Source organism: Corapipo altera, unplaced genomic scaffold, assembly GCF_003945725.1.
Source record: "Corapipo altera isolate COAL_440 unplaced genomic scaffold, ASM394572v1 104, whole genome shotgun sequence".
Taxonomy (NCBI): domain Eukaryota; kingdom Metazoa; phylum Chordata; class Aves; order Passeriformes; family Pipridae; genus Corapipo; species Corapipo altera.
This window is the reverse complement of record NW_020884920.1, coordinates 4,829,091-4,842,305: the sequence shown is the minus strand read 5'-3', so window position 1 is coordinate 4,842,305 and position 13,215 is coordinate 4,829,091. Positions and strand designations below refer to the sequence as shown.

Sequence of the window (13,215 nt, the reverse complement as noted above, 5' to 3'; positions counted from 1 at the left end):
GTGCTCGGGGTTGCCGGTCCCGGCGGTGCTGCGAGTGCAGCGTCAGCCAGTTTTTGGCAGCTGTGAGCCCTGGCCCCACACTGCCCACAGTCCTGGCCCCAGGGAGGCAGGGAGAAGGTGGCATGCTCACATCTAAATACAACATGTTCCCCAAGCATGTTTGTTAACATAGTCACAAATAAACATTTTGCAAGATTTTTGCCAGGAGAATGGGCTTAATGTGTGTGGAGCCTGGAGGGACAGGAGAAAGCTGGTGCAGCCTATCACCGTGGGCACTGCTCTGGCCTCCCTAGCACTGCTGGGGTGAGGGAAGTTGATTCCTCTCTGGGGAGTGCATTACTTAAGTCCCTGTGTACCAATAGAGAAGCAAATCCCATTAATCCAACCAGGATGGAAACAATATTGTGGTGTTGAGGTAGAAGAGAAGGGCAAGCAGAAATCACCAGGAGCCACCCTGGTTCTGCCTGTCCTCCCCACTGGTAGTTCTGCCCCCACTCTTCTCCCCTCAACAGGCTCTGGCTTCAGGGTGAGTGAGAGGAAAAGGCAAAGTAATGTCCTAGGTCCCTGGGGGATTTCAGGCTTTCAGGAACAGGACAAGCAGCTCAGCCCTGGGAGAGCTGTGGGAGCCCAGGGGGAAGCAGGGGCAGAGCTGAGCAGGGAGGCATGGAGGAGGAAGAGGGATGTCCTGGGTGGTCGGGGGCCTGCAGCCTGTGGTTTTCTATATGGACCCGAAAGACCCCTCGTTCATCTTCTAACCCACAAGTTGTTCATGCTTTTACCCATCTCATTCTCTGCCCCATCGCACTGGGGAGGAAGTAAATGAGTGTCCAGGAGGGGGCTCAGCAGCTGGCAGGAGCCAGCCCAACACATTTCCCAATTGCTACATTTCCCCAGTCCCACATTTCACAATCCTTTATCCCTGGTAGTGTTCAAAGCCAGGCTGGATGGGGCTCTGAGCAACCTGGTCTAGTGGAAGGTATCCCTGTTGGAACTAGATGGTCTTTAAGATCCCTTCCAACCCAAACCCTTCCATGATCCTATGATTTTCCCAGGGCCTGCAGCTGCCTCTCAGTACCCCACTGTGCCCCAGTTGGTCCCAGTAAGCTGTGACCCCTTGGCCTGCAGTGCCCAGCGGGAGGGATGCAGAGGGCATTGGAATAACTGGGAAGGCTGAGGGCTAGGAGGAGGACTGGCCACATCCTGCTCAGCACAGGCTGTCAGCAGTGTGCTCCCACACACGATCCCACAGTCCCCTCTAGTGGATATTCCTACTCCATCGACATGGATGTCCTGCACATACTGTGTGGGCACCACAGGGCTCCAAACTTTGACTCCAGCAGTGGCCCTGGGGTACCATCACACTCCTCTCCCAAAATTGGGCATGGTGGCAGGATCAAAGCCCTATCCGGCTGCCACCAGCTGAGCCATCGCTGCCTTCACTCCTTCCCCTCCTGCGTATTTGGGTGACTCATCCTCTCTCCGTCCCCTGCCCTGGCTTTATCCCACACCACCCGCTGCCCTTGCGTCAGGGCTGGCCCCAGCTGGCCCCTGCATTCCTCGCTTTCCCTCTCCACTGGGATTTCACACCGCTCGGAGTTATTTGGGCATCAGCCAACATGAGGAAGAACACCGTGTTGGCACGGTGAACACCTGTGTGGCAACTTCTTCCAAGGGATCCAGGTGTGAGCATCGCTTGCCCCTGCCCTGCCAGACTCTGCAAGCTTAGTCCAGCTTGGACTGGGACAAAATGGGATGGTCTCAGGGTGAATCCCCTAAGGGAGGTGGATGCTTTCACCTTTGTCCAGCAGCTCCTGCCCATGGGAAGGGTGGGAAGGCTCGCACCGGCACTGGCCTGGAGCGATGCCCTGTGCTCAGGGCCAGGTCACCACCACCTCGTTCCCCCTCTCTCTGCCTCTGCCTGCCTTGGAAACTGTGCTTGTCACCTGGAAGATCTGGAGCCACACCAGTGCAAGGACCACACATCCTGGTGCCAATATCCAATCCTCCCTGCTGTCTCACTGGAGCAGGTCACTACTTCTCATGGGACATTCCTGAACCTAGTGCCAGAGGGAGCCAGAGCCAGGCCTCAGGCTGTCCAGCCACAGCCAAGCAGGGTTCAGACCCAGAAACACACATCTCAGGCATGAGCTGTGGCACTGACCATGATCCTATGATTTTCCCAGCCCTGCTGGTATGATCCTACAGTCCTTCCTCTCTGCCTTTGGTCCCCTGTGTCCAGCTGGGCTATGGCATTGCTCACAGCATGCAGGTGCTGGTCACACAGGGATCCTTGTGTCCTGGCCCCACAGTGGGCAAGGGAAGCCCACAGACACCTCACAGCTTCTGTGTGTGGATGTGGAGCAGCCACCAGTGATCAGTAAGGTACAAAACCCTAGGGAGAGCCAGCCTGTGACAGCCCCAGCCCCTTTAATAGCTTCTGCTCTGTGGCCCAACAGCAGACACACTTCATGGCTTTATTTACTATGAAAGATCTTTAGGAAGATGATCTCTACCCAAAACCACCCCTCAGCTTTATTTCTGCCCACAGAGACTGTGTCTAATGGGGTGCTGGCAGCAGGGCTGGTTCCACGTTTTTTGGACAAGGGGGACATTCCCAAGCCTGGAGGTGACCCCCCCCCCCCCCCCATTCCCATACAGATCCATCTCTTGGAAACTGCAAACTCAAACTCCATTTCTAGGCAGCTGGATGACAATCAACCTCAGTGTTTATTGCAGTGCTCCTCATTTGCCTCAGGTCTATAGATGTACATTCAAAAATAACAGCTCTGTGTATCCCAGCTGGACACATTTGGGCTTGAATGATGAACAGTCCGATCCATCAACAAGGGAGAGTCGCCTCCTGGTCCCGAGTGTGGTGGGAGCAAACAGGCCAGTTACCTGCTCAGGATCTCTGTGCATCAAGTCAGAGCATCAAGCACGAACAACCCCAGCTCTCCTTTCAAGCATATTTGGTGTGAACCCGTGTGGTGTCTCTGGCATCATATCCCAGCACAGGGAGAAGACCCGCTGGCCCTAGAGAGCCACGTCCCTTGGGTCTGCCCCAGCCTTGGGGGAAGATGACAGGTTTGAGCAGCTGCTGTAATGATGTGCCAGCTTGTTTTGGCTCGAGGATGGGCAGTGAGAAGGCTCTGGAGAGCTTGGGCAGCTCGTGTTCACATGGTACCATTGGGAAAAAAACAGCTTGGATCCCATGAAGCCACCCCAGCTGCAGAGAGGGGCCGACAGCCAGTGGGGGTCTGGTGGAGCCGAAGGGTTTGTGATGCTCAGCAGCTGTGGGGGCTGCCCACGGTGCTCCCACATTGTCCCAGCTCCCAGCCTGCAAACCCTGCATCCAAGGCAGCTCTTGGCCAGGGAGCTGCATTTCAGGTGGCTGCACATCCCAAGCATACCTCCCCAAAGCAAACTCACCACCCAGAGAAGCACACAGTGGTTTAAGCAGTGAAAAAAAAAAACAAAAAAAAAAGGAAAAAAAATTGCTTGTGGTATGTAACTCCCATTACCTTGGGCCAACCATGTCAACTTTGTGCACTCCCCCCATCCCAAGAACTGCTTTCAGAAAGCCTCAAGTCAATGCAGGCTCTGTCCCTGCTGCTGCAGGAGCCAGGGAAGGCACAGGTTCCAAAGCACCACTTCCAGAACCTCTCCAGGTCCCAGATGGGGAGGTCTGGCTGCCACTGATGAATTGGTTTATTCGTTGGTTATGTAGCTTTAAGCTCATGTCCTTTTGGGGAGAGCCAAAAGGAGAGGGGAGAGCCAAGCCAAAGGTGTGAGCAAGGAGCACAGGGTGGCTAATCTCAGCCAAGCCGTGGCTACCACCTCTGCCCGTGGGGCTATGTGTCCCAGGGGGGAATTTTACCCCTGCAGCCAGCAAGTCCTTGGGTCAGGAGCACACGGTGGGATCCCAGACAGTGTGGAGACACACAGCACTGAGGGCTGATGGCCTCTGTGGGGTCAGCAGGGATGCACTTGGTGCATCCCTGGGGCTTTGCCCGAGGCAGTCCAGTGCCAGCTCCCACTTGGGACAGCTGGGCCGTGGCTGCCCTATGGCAGTGCCGTAGGCAGGGAGGGGATGCCAGGCTCTCCCAGCTGCTGGGATGTCCTTTCTCTTGGGGCTGGGCAGAGGAGCAGCAGCAGTGGCTGCTTTCTGGTGCCAGACAGGTTGCTGCAGTTCAAGGCCAGACTGGTGTGGGCTCAGAGAGGCAGGAACGAGCCAGACAAGGGAGGAAGAGGATGTGGGCACAGCTATGCCAAAAGCATCCATCTTGGAGCTGTCTTTTGGTCCAAACGCTCCCTTTTTGGTGCTCACCTGCAGCCTGCCAGCAGTGTTGGCTGTTCCCAGAGCTCAGCAGGCCCAGCACAGACACCTGGCAGTGGTGGCTGGCACATGCTCTGACCCCGGACATACAGAGTCGGGACAGTGGTGGAGCTGCAGAACAAACTGACCCTGTGACACAGCCTGCTGGGCACCACTGATGGGCTCCTGTGCTGGTTTTGGCTGGCTTAGAGTTAAATTTCTTCACAGCGGCTGCTATGGGGCTGTTTTCTGTGAAGAAAATTAACTCTACCCCAGCTGAAACCAGCTCCCCAGCCTTTAACAGCAACATTCACCCAAACACCTTCCCTTGCAGCATGTGAGAACTGCAAACAGCATCCGTGGAAGTGGTTGTGGCAATCCTCCACAATCACAACCCCAAAGCTGTCCTCTGGACACCCATGGGGCCTCTGCTTCACCCCCTTCTCAGCTATGCTGCAGCTCCTCCACCAGCCCAGCTTCCCCTCTCCAGTGGCATCTTCCCAGGCAGCTCCACACCGAAGGCTTTGGGATGTTTGCTGCCCCAGAAATGCTCTGAGTGAGTGATTCATGGGCGATGAGCAGCTGGGAGAAGAGCCCCACTCTTCATCCCAAATCAGCTCTAAAGCCCCAGCTCCGAAGCTGTGGCAGCTCCTTGGGGATGAGGGCAAGTGGGGATCCCTTCCACCAGCTGGAGCATGGCTACATCTCAGGTGTGACAGTGCCTCAAGGGCTCTCTCTGCACAGACTGATCTGTGGAAGGAATGGTACTGTCCCCATATCCCCCTGCAGGGACTCTTCCAGCGCAGAAGCACTTAGCCATCCCACTGCATCAGCTGCCAGAAACAGCCCAGCTGAGCCAGTGCAGGGAGCCTGGGCAGCATCCACCTGCTCCCCCAGCCCTTCCAGCCACCCCTCTCCGCAGATCCAGGCACTGGGAGGGGAAACACCCCCCGAGGCAGCCCCTTGTGATGAAAGCCTGTGAGGACAAAACCAACCACCCACATGATCCCCGACTGTAACGCAGAGGGGAGGGTAGAGAGTTAGTCTGTGCCCTGCAGTGCACCAGACAAGGGTAGTGACACTCTGAGGGGGGACCTTGTCCATCAGAAATGCCAGGGGGGGGTGCAGATGCAGCACAGAGACCCCAGGAGCCAGTGGGAAATGCCCCCCAGCCAGGCTGTCAGGTCCACAGGGCCAATCCTGCTGCTGGTCTCTTGTGGCACAGCTGGGCTGGGGTCTGTTTTCCAGGTCCAGGTGGCTGTGGTGCTTCAGCTCACCCTCCTCTTCTTCTCCACAGCAGGGACAGCGTCTGTCTGTCTGTCCATCCGTGCTTTCGGCCTTCAGCAGGACTCCACAGGGACACGAGGGGATGGCTGCAGCCCCAGGTGGCCGTGGGAGGGTGGTGTTTAGGTGGCCTGGCTGGGTGGGAGGCGTTTGCTGTCCAGAATGGCCTTCCAGTCATCAGACCAGGAGTGCAGCCGGCGGCTGGGGGGCTTCAGCTGCAGGTGCTTGTTGTGGCAGGCAGTGAAGAGCACGTGCTCCCAGGTGGGGTTCAGCTCGGCCCCTGCAAAGCAAGGAGAGAGGTCACTGCTCTGGACAACTCATCTGCAAGACACTGAGGTTGACTTTGTTCCAACGTGAAGAGCCTGAAGACACAAAACCCTGATAAAGAGCCTAATCAAGCATGGAAGGACTCATCACCGACTGCATCCAGGCACTCCCTCAGCCCTCACCTCTTACCTGTTATATCAGGTCTGTCATCTATAAGCAGGTCAGCAGAAACCACTGTCTTATCCTGTGTCAGAATGATCTGCTCAAGAAACTCAGGGCCAAAGTGCTTCTCCACCCAGGCATACTGGAAGGCAAAGAGGCAGGGGGTGAGCTCAGGGAAGGCTGATGGATGGGGCAGGGGCTGCTTGGTGGAGTGGAAGCAGCCCTGGCCCCTACACAGGGATAATCTCTCTCTTAATAAGTTCTTTAGTGGGATAGATTTGGATGCTGCTGGAGCACAAGTTCTTTTAAAGCCCAGCAGCTTTTGATGTTGTGATGAAATCCTAAGACCAAGAACCTCAGTGCATGCAAAAGGCAGAGCTCGGCTGATGGCAGAGCTGCTGCTCTGTGAAGATGCTTAGAGACAAAACTGATGGCACAGGGAAATGTTGTTGCCATTTTACAGCTGGAGGCATATAGGGGTCAGCTGGCTTTGCTGGGCAGCCTGGACAGGAGGGGGAGCTGAGATTTGGACCTGCTCACCTTCTCATAAGGACAGTAGCGGTACTTCTTGATGGGGCTTGTGCAGATGAACACGTCGGTGCTGCCACGAGGAGAAAAACAGGGGCAGAGTGTCACTATGTGGCAGAGCAGGCAGGACCCCGAAGGTGACCCCCCACCACACACAGACCAAACCAGGGTGATTTAATCCCCCATCTCACAGGATCTCACTCACACCCACAGCATAAGAGCAGAGCTGACGGGAAGGGGCTGCACATGGCTGATGTTCTTGGTGACTGCTCCAGGAATCAAAGCCTTCTCTCTCCTCCCATGCCTGGTGGCTGGGAGTAATTTATTTTTAATGCTGATGTTGTATCAGCTCTTCTGCCAGGAGGTGGATGAGCCTGCAAAGCCACAGGTACTCCCCCATCCATCCCCACACCACGGGGCAGGTTCCTACTCACTCTGCCAAATTTGCCATTTCCTTCACAGCTTCCACAGCCCCAGGGAGCGGGTCCAGCTCGATGAAGAAGTTCTTGGATTCCCAGATGCTGATGGCTTTCTCCTGTGAGCAGAAAGAGAGCAGTTACTGCACAGGGCTTCTTGCTACTCTTCTGGCATGTAAGTCTTCCTCACCTTTTGCTAGGATAGAGGATGGTGACAGTGAGAAAGGTGGGAGCACCAGCTCCAGTCCCCTCCTGCTAACTCCCCTCGCCTCTGTGGGTGCCTCTGCTCCCCACCTGCCAATCTGCACCCATTCCATCCAATTTAGATTGGAGATGCTCTGCAGCAGACTTAGTTTTGCCTCTGCAGCCCCAGACAGAGAGGGAGCAGCACGTTCCTTCAAGGCAAAACACAAGAGATTATCCAGATCTGACCCAAACCCTGGGTGTGGGTCCAGAGGGATGGACCCACGAGGATCCAGCTGACATGGCCTGGTAGCCCTGCTGTAATATGATGCTGCTCAGGCACAGATGCTGTCTGGCCTATTTGTCTCCATGAGATCACTTAAAATAGCAGCCGGGCTGCTCTCCCAGGAGCAAGTATATTACAGGATGAACCACATGTCAGGATGAATGCAGATGCTCTTCCTCAGGGATGCCTGGGCAAGGTCTACCAAGCAAATAGAGCATCTCCAGGCAAGGATTTGAAACACTTAACATCCAGGTCAGCAGCCAGGATGCAACGGTACAGCACAGGGAGAACAGAGATGAGACCACAGGGAGCAAAACCTTGGGATGAGGGCAGAGTCCAGGGGCTGCCTGCTATGGATCCAGCACAGCTCTAAAGAACAGCATCCCCTGCACTGCCTCAAATAGGTAACAGCTTGTCAGGCACCAAGGAAAGCAATTATTTTGCACAAACACCAGGTCCTTGGGGAGGAGAGCTGGGAAGAAGCAGAAGCAGCCCTGTCCTGGTATTGTGATGCAGCTGAGGAGCTGCAGATGCAGCTGGGAGAAGTTTTGAAGGGAGCTCTGCCCTGAAGGACTGATTTTCATTTTGAACATTTCTGTTTCTAAATTTGAGGGAGGGGAATAGGGACAAAAGGAACTTCAAGCCCATCCCAGCCTTCCTATAACCTGGCACTTGGCAGTTCCCTCCTGCCTGATGAGTGGGAATCTAGTGAGTAACCACCACATTTTGCCTTTACTATGCCTGTACTGAGGGAATAAAGCAGGCAACCCTGAGCAACTGGGGCTTTACTAGGAACTACAAAGCTCAGGGCAGCAATACCCCAGAGCAAACACAGGATCACTTAAGGAGTCCTATCCTGCTTTATCCAGTGCCAGGACACTGGATGCACATCTCGCCTCCTCTCAAGAAGGTAAATGCATCAACCCATCACATATCTGGGCACTGAGCTTTTAACATGACATGCCAGAATCAAATCCTGTATTTCTCAAAAAATCCCATGTAACACGACAAGACCAGACACCCAATTTAAAAAGGAGAGACTCTGTTGCACTCTTTCCTTTTGCCCAAGCAGCAGAAAACATCGGTGGATCAGAGGAGGGAATAAAAGCCTTCTTCATGGCTGTCCAAAATGAAACACATTGATTTGTGCAGAGAGCCAGCAGAAATGCCTTCTAGCTCCATGGCAAGAACAGCTGCCCTAAAAGTTTGCCATGGGGTCAGGCAAACATTCAAACTAGAGTTGCTCTGCTTCAAATTAGTGAGCAATGATGTTCTATTTTTAAGACACTGACTGCAGTTGCACAAGAGACACCTGAAAAACACAGCCTGATGCAGCAGAGCTCTTCAAACTGCATTGAAGTGTTTTCTTTCAGCAAGGACTTCCGCAGTTATCTCGCTTCCAATTATGTCAAAAAGCATTTTGTAATCAAGCTTGAGGAGGGAAGAACTAAGCTCATCTTGAGGAAAAGACCCACTCAGCTCCCACTCAGCTCTGTGGCACAACCATCAAGCTGGCCCAGGAGATGGAAAAATCCCCTGGCCTGGGAATCCCACCAAGTGCCAGAAGGATACACTCTCAAATTCCTTCTTCTTATGTCTCCCCATGAGGAATTTCCCTGCCTGTCCAGGGCTTCCCATCCTTCCAGGTCTGTGTGCTCAGTGCATTGCTGAGCTGTTCTCTCTTTCAGAGCTGGGACCTGTAGCTCATTGGACTCTTCAGCTTCTATTTTCTGGTCCCCTACATCAGGTCAATGGTTCTGTCTGAGGAGGTGGACTAGAATGGCCCATGTGCCCATATCCACAAAGCAGATCCTGTTCTCTTCATCCCTGTTCTGAAACCATGGGTGAAACCAGGACTGCTCTGAGGTCAATCTGTGGAAATTTTGCTCCTTGTTCAGCCCAAGGTTTCGGTGGTTTTACGTGATCACAGCAGACACAAGATGAGCTCACTTCATTTAACACATCCAACGTAGTTAAGATCAAGGAAGAAAAATTCATTATCATGCATTACCCCTGCCAAACTTTTAACATCTGCTTTACTGCATGAATGACGTTCTCCATTTCCCTTTCATCAATCCCACACAGAGAGGACACGTTATTCCTTTAGCTCATCAAGATGTTTAGGACTTTGCCCATGGGAGAGCTCCGGACGTTATTCCTGCTCCTTTCCTTGTAGCCATCATCCTACTGAAAACAGGAGCACTTTTATCTGCTGTAACACCCTTCAACCAGTGCAACTGCAATCCATGGATGAGATGGGAAACTTGAAGAGGCAGAAACCAACTCTCTGCTATGGTCAGCCCATTGTTAAATGATAAAGTACAACATAAAGAGAGGTTCTGCTTTTAGACTTTAATCACTAAAATGAATATAGTAATTTTCAGGCATGGAGGGTCTGGGGTTGTTTTAATTTTAAGTAAGCCTTTACATGAAGCATTAATTGCATGATTTGCTCTCAACTTTTGTGCTGCATCCTACCCCTCACATTGCTGTCGAGGAGCTAAATAATCCATCTAGGAACAGTATCAATCCATGTGTCCAAATCAGAGCTACAAAAAGCCAGCTATGCAATTTGAGGTATTTGAAGACAGATGTTCTGAAACATTTCCTTTCCTTGCATGTATCTCCATCCATGAATACAGGGAAAAAGACCACTAGACCACTTGGGCAACCTGGTCTAGTGGATGGTGTGTCTGCCCATAGCAAGGGGTTGGAACGAGATGAGCTTTAAGGTCCCTTTCAACCCGAACCATCCCATGCTTCTATGAAAGAGACACTGGATTTCTGGGAAAAAAAGGCAACACTAGAACAACACTGTATGCAGACTTGTACCTGTGCTTTGGTTGGAGCTCTGGCCAGCACCCACAGCCCTCCCCAGCACTGCACCCACGACCTGGGGGTCAGGGGGTCCCGCGGGGCCGAGCTCCAGCCCCAACCAGAGCACGCGCAGAGCCGGGGGATGCACAACTCACACTCAGCTCAGGTCCCAGGCGCCCGTACTGCTCCGACACCCAGAAGCCCCTCCGGTCCTCCAGGGCAATGTAGGGCTTGTCGGGGTACCTGGCCCTGAACTTCTTGAGGAAGCCTCCCTCAAAGTCGGCCAGCACCCCGTCCATGTCCACCAGCACCCGCAGGGCCCTGCGGGACCCCCCGGCGGGGCCGAGCCCCCTGCCCAGCCCTGCCAAGGGGCTGCAGCCCCGGGGCCGCAGGTGCAAGAAGCAGCTCAGCAAAATCATGGTGGAGGGGGCTGGGGGAAGGGGATGAGGGGCTTCAGGAAGGAGATTGAAGGGGGCTTGGGGAAGAGGGACTTGGGGAAGGGGATGAGGGGCTCAGGGCAGGGGATGGGGGTCTCAAGGAAGGGGATGGGAAGCTTGGGGCAGGGGATGAGGGGCTTGGGGCAGAGGATGGGAGGCTCAGGAAAGGGAACAGGTGCTCAGGGATGGAGGGCTCAGGACAGCGGATGGGGATCAGGGCAGGGAATGGGGTGCTTTGGGGAAGGGGATAAGGGTCTCAGGGCTGGGGATGAGGGGCTTGAGGAAGGAGATGGGGGGCTCTCCAGCTAAAAGAGGAGCCTTTATTTCAAGCAGGCACCCCGCCAGCAGGCAGCCGTGGCAAGCGCATCCCTTTGCAGCAGAAGCAAGGAGCGGAGGGGGGGATACGAGGGGGAGCAGAGGGGCTGCGGCGGGGTGCGGGGGGGATGCAAAGGTCCGTCCTGGCGCCCAGCGCGTCCTCCCCCTCCCCGCCCCATCCCTCCCTGGCAGCGAGCGCGGAGCGGGCGGCGGGGGGAAACCGGTACCGGTGCCGGTGCCCGGAGATGCCCCGACCCGGCAGTGCAAAGCCCAGTTCCTCTTCCCGGTGCTGGGCCGAGCCCGGAGCGCCGGCACCGCCTTAAAGCGGCACAAGCGCCTGTGACAGCGCGGCTGCTCCGCGCCGCCCGCCCGCTTTAAGGCTGCCCGGGCCCCGCGCCCTCCCCTTCCCTTCCCCTTCCCCTTCTCCTTCCCCTTTCCCTTCCTCCCGGCCTCAGTTTCCCTCTCTTTCAGTCTTGGGGATTCTCTGTTTCCCCTCGCTTACTGCAGACCCTGTCCCTGATCCCGCCCTCTGCCCCCATGTCCGTCCCTGCCTGCAGAGATGGTGCGTTTTGGGGGCGCAGATGTGTAGGGGCACAGTAATGTGATCTTTGCATAAAATACACCCTTTTCTGGCAGTTCACGCGGAGGGGACACGCTGTGGCCAGGGTCTCGCTCCGTGTGACACAGCTCTGTCCCCATGGGTGACGGGAACCCTTAAAAGCCGGAGCCCAAAAAGCCGCGTCCGGGACCCCAAAGAAGCACCGACAGCACCACGAATGTTCTGACACGGGACCAAAGATCTGGTCAAAAAGTGCTGTGAGGGTTAAAACTGATGGAGAAAGGGCAGTTCTCCAAGTGGCACTGACAGGATTAGGCAATCGCTAAGCTGGGAAAGATTTTGCTTGACAGCAATAATACAGTTCCACTATATTTAATTTTTCAAGTCCAGAATGTTTTCCAGTGGAATATATTATCCTTGGATCATAAAAAGGGCATGAAAATGCACTGTAGGGACCAGGTGACCTGGGGAAGGTCACAGTGAGGGAAGGAGAACTGGCTGGGTGGTGAACCCAGCAGTGAGGCTGGGAGGGCAAACGGGGGAAGTTCAAGTCTGTGTTGTGCTTTCACTCCCACTGGAGGCATTTTGCTCCCTGCAAGGAATGGGATTTCAACACAGCTGGATGTTCCTGACTAAGCAGGGAGGGAATACATACAAATTTATGGCTCCCCAGGGCAGTGGTCACAGCCCCAGGGCTGACAGAGCTCAAGGAGTGTTTGGACAACGCTGCCAGGCACATGGTGGGTTTGTTAGGGTGTCCTGGGCACTGTCAGGAGTTGGACTGGATGATCCTTGTGGGTCCCTTCTGTTGCCAAATACCTCCAAAATCATCGGGAAGAATAAACACCAATTAATTCCATTTTCACGTATTTATACATTTTTAACAAATCAATTAATGTTCATTGGTTCTAAATTACATAATTCCCTTTCATTAATTAGTATTCCATCCACTATTGGTTATTAATCTCTCATTGCTTATGCTAATTAGTTCATCTTTCTAGCATCTTTTTCCCCTGGTAGGGATTTTCTGACACAAATATCAAGCCTTTGTTAGTCTTCTTCCTTATCTGCTGGTTTCTGCAAAAGGTCCTTGTTTCCAGATGTCCAGTTTCAACAATGCATTTCTCTCTCACAGGCTTTGTTCATTAAAGGTTAACTTTTAACAAAACATACAGTTTTAGTACTTTTCCCAAGCTGTCATTTTGCAAAAGTTGCCTTATGACAACTTTTTGCTGTATGCTGGCTAAAAGTGATTTAAGGCCTAACACATAAGCTAAAACAACTAATTAAATGGTTTCATTAAAGCCACTAAAAATATTAGACAGGTTGTATCATTTTCAACACTTCCAGCTCAGGATGGTCTATAATTCAGTGATCTCCACACAGGCTTCCATCATCTCCATGGATACTGAAGCACTGACACATTCCCTGCCCGTAGCAGCTCCCGAGGGATGGAAAACACACTCCCACGTACATAAACCGAGTCAACCAGCGGGATTCAAACCCCGTTCCCCGATATCCGGGCGAACATTACACGGAATCAGAGGACAACCACCACGTTCCCAAGGGACAAGAGGGATTAAATCTGCACTTCTCGTGCAGTGCCAGCACTCGGGAGGGTTTGGCCGTATGGCGGGGTGGTCCCC

The 13,215-nt window shown here is 53.8% G+C and overlaps 1 protein-coding gene across 1 annotated transcript; it reads right to left on the bottom strand.

Annotated features, from left to right (window-relative positions):
• Window positions 1-2,692: 2,692 nt before the first annotated feature.
• NT5M (5',3'-nucleotidase, mitochondrial) lies at window positions 2,693-11,248 on the bottom strand. The gene is made up of 5 exons (XM_027656490.1): window positions 10,414-11,248; window positions 6,991-7,091; window positions 6,569-6,629; window positions 6,056-6,170; window positions 2,693-5,879 (listed from the first exon to the last, which is right to left on the bottom strand). Exons 1-5 carry the CDS (start codon window positions 10,675-10,677, stop codon window positions 5,722-5,724), a joined length of 699 nt encoding a protein of 232 aa, XP_027512291.1. The 5' UTR covers window positions 10,678-11,248; the 3' UTR covers window positions 2,693-5,721.
• Between the last annotated feature and the right edge of the window lie 1,967 nt (window positions 11,249-13,215).

What these genes read in the sequence shown, in the direction of transcription:
- NT5M (XM_027656490.1), bottom strand. Translation starts at nt 10,677, where the DNA reads ATGATTTTGCTGAGCTGCTTCTTGCACCTGCGGCCCCGGGGCTGCAGC. An exon ending in GAAATGGCAAATTTGGCAGA is followed by an intron (nt 6,630 to 6,990) that starts GTGAGTAGGAAC and finishes TCCTCGTGGCAG; the next exon opens with CACCGACGTGTTCATCTGCA. An exon ending in TGACAGACCTGATATAACAG is followed by an intron (nt 5,880 to 6,055) that starts GTAAGAGGTGAG and finishes CTTGCTTTGCAG; the next exon opens with GGGCCGAGCTGAACCCCACC.